The sequence below is a fragment of the Trichogramma pretiosum genome, unplaced genomic scaffold, assembly GCF_000599845.2.
Source record: "Trichogramma pretiosum strain Unisexual culture from Peru unplaced genomic scaffold, Tpre_2.0 scaffold8, whole genome shotgun sequence".
Taxonomy (NCBI): domain Eukaryota; kingdom Metazoa; phylum Arthropoda; class Insecta; order Hymenoptera; family Trichogrammatidae; genus Trichogramma; species Trichogramma pretiosum.
The window spans coordinates 174628-183379 of NW_019641699.1; the positions used below are offsets into that span (position 1 = coordinate 174628).

Below are 8752 nucleotides of genomic sequence, written 5' to 3' on the forward strand. Positions count from 1 at the left end.
ATTTAGCCTAGCAATGGAGCTTAAAGTCGTAAATAATAAATTAATTGTTCGCGGGTATCAATTTTACCATTCCAAAATTATTGGGGAAAAACGTCACTGGGAGTGCATAAAATTGCGTAATGACAAGACGTGTACCTCAAGAGCGACAACGAATAACCCAGGCCCCGGAGAACAGCTTGTTGTTTGTGCGAAGCTGAAAAAGTGAAGACCAGTTTAAAAAGAAAAGCTACAGAACACCCAGAGCAACCTCAGGAACGTCAGGAAGAGTTACAGTTTATAAAACATTTTGCCAATACGTTAACCCTTTAATTTATTCAATAAACGTGTCATTGCTACTTAATTTTATATCTATCTTTATTACCATGTATTTATTTATTATTCGGAATTTGTACTCGTCGGAAAATTGGTGTCGGAATTTTTTTTTTCGGAAAATTTCCACATCGGAAAAAAGGTCACGTCGGAAGAATGGAGTCGGAGAAATGACCGTGAACCGCCTTATCTAGGGTCATCTTGTTATTAAACATCTTGTAAACCAGGCCGTACGGATTTTCATTGCACGTATCAATGACAAACCGCTGCCAGCTCTGCTTCTTAGCGTCGTGGATACCCTTTGTATACTTTCTGAGACACCGCCTATATGCTAAGCCCAGCTCGAGTTTTCTTGTTGGGTCCTGCTCTCGCTGCCAGATCTTCCTGGCTCTGTGGCTGCGCCTTTTCTCCAAGGTGAGAGCTTGGTTCCACCAGGGGACCAGCCTAATGCGTGTCTTCTTCTTTGGGATTGACCTGTTTGCCGCATCGCAGACTGTGGTAGTGAGAGTCGTAACTAGCTCGTCAACTTCGTGCTTATTGGTGGCTTCTATGTGGCTAAGATTAGCCTCTGAAATTATACGCTGATATTTAGCCCAGTTAGCTCTCCTAATACAGAATCTCGGTTCCCGAACCGTTGTAACTCTCTCCTCGGAGTGAATCACTATGCGTATAGCTCTATGGTCGCTTGTGATGCAGTCGTCAAGAACAGTCCACTCGCGAAGGCTTTCTTCCCAGCTCTGGCTTATAAGCGTAGCATCGATGGTTTTCCTTCCCCTTCTGAAGGTTGGGAGTTCATTAGGCTTGTTCGCAAAAGTCAAGTCTAGCAGCGCGGCAGTGTCCTCAACCACGGAACCTCTATCATCGGTGACGTTTGAGTGGTCGTTCTAGAGTGGCGATATCGCATTTAGGTCAGCGGCTACTAACAAATGTTTGTTTCCTATTGCTCTGCAGGCTCTAGTGACCATGACCATGTAAGGCTCTATAGGATCTGAAAACTGACAGTACAGGGAGGCGACATAAAAGCACCCCTGCGGTCCCGAAACGTGCGCACACACAAAGTGGCTAGTGCTTATATTAGTGAGCCTGACCGCGTCGTACCTCTTATCAGTCACGACGATGCAGGCCCATGGTGTCTCACCTTTTTTGTTGCCTGTCAGGATTTTGTTAGTTTTCCAAATCCTACCACTTCATCGCCTCTTGTGTAAGGTTCCTGCACCAGCAGGATTGGAATGCTGTCCCTGGCGGCAGCCTGCAGGAGCTCCGGGGCAACTTTTGCGCTTCTACCTAGGTTGGCCTGCAGGCAACTCCAGTGACCTGACGCGCTATTCTCCATAGTTAGTGTTGGTTGCAAATCTCTTGAGTATGGTGATATAAGTTGGACATCTATCATCCATATAGTGTTCGTGCGACTTCCCTGCTCACTTGCATACAACACAAGTCTTTGTCCTGGTCTAACTAGTAGTGTCACATTGTTTTGAGCCTACCGACTCACGAGACTCCTAGGGGTCCACGGGGGAGACAAACCTCCCGTGGACCCCTCGGTGGGGGGCGGGGCCTATTCTACCCCTATGGGCTATGCAGGCCGGCACCCGAGTTGAGACCGCAACTCACACGTCGTGGACAAGCAGAGATCCAGAGCTGTGTCGGGCTGTTACGCCCACAGCTCTTTCACTCTGCCCGTTCACTACCCCAAGCGATGTAGGGTGGTAACCACTGCCCCCGCGAGCCCGTTCCCAGTGTCGGGGCCACGGAGTGTAACCTCCGTGGGGGCTCCCCGACCCCGCGGTACCGTTTAAAGCCCGGTCGGCGTTCGAGACCCCGAAGGGCCTCTCCCATGTTTGGGGGCTTGTCTCCCCGGCACATGGTTGGCCAGCTCGGGTACGTGGGTGCGCTAGGCCGAAGGCGATGTTGTTGCCCCCTGCGTTTATGGTCATAACTGGTTAAGCTGCTAAATCGAACTCTTTTCTACGCTCAAATGCGAGCAGTAGAAAAGCTCTAAGAACCTCATATTTCCTTCATCATTAAAGAGCGCAGAGTATCTCTCGCTGCCGCTCAGGCTCAAGTTAAATTTAAGGCCACAGGCCTCTCTCAGGTCTTCATAGATATTGCACTCGACCAGGACATGCTCCCAATCTTCCACTGCACCACAACTACAGTTGTGTCTAATTTGTTTCCCATGTTTCTTTAAGTAACCTCTGAATGCACCAGGACCAGTAACGATGTAACCTTCCAACCAACCAATATCTATGCTCTCTCTTACTATCAACGCCCTAGAAACATTGGGAAGGAACCCGTAGGTTACTCTACCCTTCTGCGAGGTATCCCATCTGTCTTGCCATCTAACAAGGAGTTCTTGGTTACATCGGTTTATAAGGGCTTCATTTGAGCTGCCGTCTCGACTCACAAAGTCCCATTCATCTAGGTCCAGTCCTTTTTTAATTTTATAAACCGATCTTCTTCTTAGACATTCTAAATCCCATGGCGGCGATCCTGCTAGCACTTGCATTGCCTCAGTGGGAACCGTCCTGCATACCCGAAGGCATGCAGAGAGCACGGCTTGCTGGCACCTTACAATTTCCTCACACAGCGTGGAATACCTCAGAGCATCCCCCCAAGCACCTGCTCCATATAGAGCAGTCGCCTCAAAGATGCCCTTTTCCAGGTGTTGCAGACGCAAACCTTGACTCCCCACTCTTTTTTTCAGGACCCTTTTGAGGCCACCCAACCTGGATATAACTTTTTCCCTGAGTGCGTTAACATGGCACGCGTAGTTGAAGCGCACGCTGATGGTGCAGCCCAGTATCTTGGCTTCATTCACATAGGAGATTTTCCTAGTATCGTTGCCTCTTACCACCTTGACTCTTCTACCACTCGTATCTAATTTACCCCTTAGGAGTATTATTTGGGTCTTTTCCTCGGAGACACTCACACCATACTTGTCACACCAGTCATAGATGAGCCCGAACGCTCGCTCCACACTGGCCTCTAGTTGAGCTCTCGACTCACCCTCTGCCAAACACGTTGTATCATCAGCGTAGGCAACAACTGGAACTCCCGCTCGTTCAAGCTGCCATAGGAGCTCGTCCAAGGCAAGATTCCAGACAGTTGGCCCCCCAATCGAGCCCTGCGGGCACCCTCTCTCCAAGCCTCGTCTGGCGATTTGATCGCCCCTCCTGTTCATAAGGAAGACAGATCGGTCAGCAAAGTAGCTGCTCCAAAGACCCATCTCCTCACTGCCAAGACCGACCATATCAAGCCTATCCAGTATGCTGTGCCAGCTCAAGAAGTCGAAGGCTCCCTTGAAGTCAACAAGGACCCCAGCGACCAACTTTGACGAGCTATGATCCACCAAGTTCCGGAGCCTACAGAGAAGATCCTCTGTGCTGCGTCCTTGTCTAAAGCCGTACTGTGCATCGCACCACTCATTATCCATCATGATGTTCAATCGCCTCACAAGCATACACTCTAACACCTTTGCCATGGTATTCAAAAGACTGATTGGCCTGTAGGACCTTGCCTTTGAGGGATCCTTATTGCCCCCCTTGAACAACACCACTATACGTGCCATTTTCCATCTGGACGGAAACACTCCAGTCCTCAAGCTGTAGTCCATAAGCTCCTTGAAGTAATGTGGCAGGGTCTTCCAAATCTCCTTAATGAGCTCACTCGGGAATCTATCGGGGCCCGGAGCCTTACCCGACTTCAGGGACCCAACCGCTCGATTGACCTCGGACCACAACCACACGGGATCATAATCCGCATGGCTGAAGCGCACTGTTGCTCCCACTGGGCGGTCCTCCGGAAAGAATTCCTCCAGCAAGAACGTCGCGCTGTCCAGCCAGTTTGATGCCTGCTTATCTGCCTGCCGAATGCGAGCTATATCTGCTGAGCCCTTTTTGCCACTGCATATACTGTACACCATACTCCAGGGCTCTCCGGCATTTGTGCCAATCAAGAGTCTTTGCCTTAGAGAGCTCAGCCTTGTATGCTTTTGCGCATCTTTTAAAACTTGCCAGCTTATCTGGCAAGTCCGGGACTGCCAGTTTCCTCGCTTTTTGATATGCTCTTCTGCTTTGGCCAGCGGACTTCTTGAGTCTCTGCAGCTTTGGACTCCACCATTTTATGCTCGTGCCTCTTTTCCTACGCAGTTCAAGGAACTCTCGGCATCCCTCATTAATCCAGCCCTCCATGGCCTCAACCTTCTCATCAGCAGTCAGGGACCAGAAAGCTCCAAATCCCAGCCACTCGGCCTTAAAGCCCACATAGGATGCAACACTCTTCATACGGCTCGCTTTCATGACGAAAGCAGAGCTGCATTCCATGGCCTTCTTAACACTTGGTCCTTGGAGGGTAGCGCTAACGAAAATAGGATTATGGTCCGACAGACCACAATCGTCCCTCACCTCCCAATGCCAGACCGCTGAGCCCCAACCTCTAACCATGGTCAGGTCTATATCACTCTTCCCCCGAGGGCCAGAGAATGTGAAGACCCGAGAAGGCTGGTTCAAAATTTCCAGATCCCTTATGAGAATGAACTCCTCGAGCACAGCTCTTCTCTTCCCGGCCACACCTCTAAAGTGCCCGCGGGAACTCTTCGAAAACCACATTCGGGAACATGCATTAGCATCCGTTGCTATAATCAGATTACTGTCACTTGTGCTATCCAGGACACCGTCCAAATACTCAACATCTACCTCGATCTCTCTACCAAACTGACGATACAGTGACACCACGTAGAATGATCCCCATTCACAGCCAATCCAGACGCAAACTCCGTTCTCAGAGGTCAAATGCTAAATTATCATGCAGTCAATTTTATCGTTGGCTACAATCACTGCCGCTTTTCCACTTATGCTACTAAATTTTCTCAGTGAACTAGGAAGACCCACGGGAACAGAGCCGTACGGCCAGGGCTCCTGAAGGAGAGCAAAGTCTACACCCCGCTCAACAATCATCGCCCCCAGATCGTGCATCACACTGGCAGAACGCTGACAATTCAATTGCAGAAATTTCAGTTCACAGCTCGCCATAATCTGTGTTATCAATTAGTCTTTTTAGTGCTAGGGCGTATAGTGGACATTTATTGTCTGTCCTGTGCTCATGGGGCGTGCCCGCACGCCTGCATGGCGCACAGATATTCAGCTCATTCGGTTGCTGGCACTCCTTATACGAGTGACCATCTTCCCCACATTTACCGCAAGTGTTCACCTGCGACTTGCAGAACTTTGCAATGTGATCAAACTCCTGGCACTTAAAACACCTGCTGATGGACGTGAGGTCGCGTACCTTGCACCTGTTCCAGTCTATGTAGAGCCTTTTGGTTCTGTCGACTGCATTTCTGAACTGCGGCGAGACCTCACACACCCAGTTGACAAAATCTCCCTCTGGTTCCTTTTTACCTATCTTAAACTTAGGCTCAAAGTCGCATTCTGCCGATGAGACCTCATCATTTTGCTGCTTGATTACCTGGACCAGCTGCTGCGGAGTGTGCTTGGCAGAGACATCGTATATTACCATCCGCGGGAGGCGACCTGCTTGCCTCTGCATCAGGATTCCCTTTTTCCTGAGTTCCTCGTTACTCATGAGCTTATCGAGGTCAACCTGGGTCTTGGTTTCCACAAAAATGGATCCCGAGTTCCCTTTTCGGATAGCACTGACGTGTATTTTCTCTGCTACAGGATCTATGGAGCTCTGGAGCACGCCCTACTGAAAGGATCCATATGAAATCCACGTGAATTTCACATGAACGATTTACGTGAAATGTACGTGAAATATACAAGGATTTTTCATGAAATGTATGTAAAATTCACATGAAGATTGTCCAATTTCGTTACGTGAATTTTATATAGATTTCATGAAGAGTTCATATAAAATTCATGTGAATTTCACGTCTATCGAAAGCTAAATATCTCGTGGGGAATTGAATAAAAAATTTTTTGCGTGAAATTGACGTAAAATGTGAGCAAAATTTATATGAAATGAATGTGAAATTTACGTAAAGTATATATAAATTGTATATGAAATATACGTGTATTTTACGTATATTACATGTAAAATAAGTGTAAGATTTTACAAGAAGAATTCAGTGACCATTATTTTTTCGAGAAATTTATGTGAAATTTTTTTAAAATTCACGCAAAATTTATATGTGATAGGCATCCATATTTCATGAAATGCACGCAAATTTTATTTATATTTTATATAAATTCCATGTAAAACTATTTTTTTAATGTAGATCAAAATTTGGTGAAAAAATTTTTACATAAAAATATCATGAAATTAGCGCAAAATTTATATGAAATGCACATGCAATTGACGTCAAGTATGCATATATTTCATATAAAATATATATGGATTTTACAAAAATTTTGTATACAAGTACCGAACAATTTTTCGAGAAAAATCCGTTGAAAAGTTTTTTACGTAAAATGTACGTAAAAATAGTGTGAAATTTATATCTAAAATTCAACAATTCATCTTCAGAATATTTTAATTCGCGTTACATTTATGGAGGATACTGCATAGGAACTCATAAAATAAAATGTTGATAATAAAACAATGATCGATTATTAATCTTTATTCAAAAACAAACAAGAACATTTGAATTGGTCAATATTATTATTAAACTTTGCCAACTTTTCAAACTTACGACAAACGAAGTAAGTAAACAATCCAATACCATTTGGTCTTTTAACTTTTTTTAATCTATAAAATAACTCATTGATACAAATTCTGTTATACTCCCTTATCAATCATCAAGTTTTTATTCAAACTTCTGAAAATGTTTAGTATACCTTGATACAGAATGCAATAATAAATTCAAATTTTATCAAATTTATATTTACAACAAAATTGTATCAATTGGGTTATTTTTTATCACATTGGTTTATGATTCGGTTTGTATTTTCAAACCCTTAATTAAGTTTACATCTCAATACTGTTTGATTTTATAGATAGTAATCTTTATCACAAGATTGTGTTGCTTAAGTTTCTTAACTTTTAATCTATAAAATAGCATTTCAAACTTTCAATGCAAAAATCAAGTTAACTATCTAATAGTCTTTGTTTTCATAAATATTTATCTTTGTCACAACTTTGTATTACTTAAGCTATATTGTAATTTACTAATAAATGATTATGCTTGTATTTTCAAACTATCAAAACAAAATGAATTTAACAATCTAATATAATTTGTTATTTTTTAGAGTTCATAAAGATTGATGTCTTCTTCAATGCAGATGGGATCTTCTGGCTCCTCATTAATCCCATTTTTATATTGTTGATTTTGAAAGTTGGTTTCTTCTGATATTGCTGCATTAACATCTTTAAGACAACTTAATACATCCTGATGTTTTTTGACTAAAGATGTTTTATATCTTGTTAAATATAATTTAAGGGATTCTGTAATCATATAAAAACATATTGTATCAAGATTAGATAAGATTAGAATGATGAAGCAGTTAATAATATTATAGTTCAATTTTCTTACCCCTGAGTACCCATAACTTCTTAGGAGTCACTATTTTTCGAGGTGATGCACGCGCCGTGCATTTTTGTAATTTTCCAGTATCCCGCATGCATCTGTTAGCAATTTGGTCTGTGCGGTATATATTTCGGAGAAGATTTTTTACAAAGCCCTTTCTTGTATTCGAAATAATTTTGATATGTTCCCACTTTTCCAACGATATTGACACTCCCTTTCCAAGATGTATCATTTCAACATTCATATCCTACAAGAAAATTAAAAATGTAAAATATAAAGAATTATAAAGGATTAATGATCATACATTGAAACGAACCTACCTTATTATCGCGTCTCATATTAGCTGTCCATATAACGTACATATCTCTTCTTACTGACTGACCAATTGGATTCAATACGAGTCTTTGCCTGGGGCGTGATGTTCGTGGCGTAGTAGGCAGTATTGGCAAATTTTCATTGTTGCCATTGCCTTTTACAGGAGAAAGTAAAAAAAAGTGTTTGTCACTACTACATTGTAAAAGTAGTCTTTGCAAATGATTTCATAATAAAGGGTAAGAAATAACAATCATACCTTGAACATAATCATAATTCTTGTGGGAAACTTCATTGTGTTTGATTTCATTCAATACGTCATAATCATCAGAACAACTTTAATCACTTAAATCTGCAGTTTCAGATTCAATTGCTGAGTCTACAAGAAGATCCATTAAATTACTGTGCTTTATAGCTGTTTTTTGTTTAGAGGCATTATTAAACTGTAAAATTAAACCAGTGTTTACTGGTTTCTCAACAATTTTCTTTTGGGGAAGTGGAGAAGTATTGTTGTCGCTTTCTTCTGAACTTGGTTCGAAATCTTCAATATTCTTTTGATTAGTATTTTTTGTAGATTGTAAAACTACTTTCTCACTTTCATTAGAACTCTGTTGAATTACTGTACTATTATTTATATTAGTATTTTTT

At 42.7% G+C, this 8752-nt stretch overlaps 1 protein-coding gene across 1 annotated transcript; it reads right to left on the reverse strand.

Moving 5' to 3' along the window:
- Window positions 1–7510: 7510 nt before the first annotated feature.
- LOC106657975 lies at window positions 7511–8292 on the reverse strand. Its single transcript, XM_014379713.2, has 3 exons — window positions 8113–8292; window positions 7799–8039; window positions 7511–7710 (listed from the first exon to the last, which is right to left on the reverse strand). Exons 1-3 carry the CDS (start codon window positions 8152–8154, stop codon window positions 7511–7513), a joined length of 483 nt encoding a protein of 160 aa, XP_014235199.2. The 5' UTR covers window positions 8155–8292.
- Window positions 8293–8752: the final 460 nt, after the last annotated feature.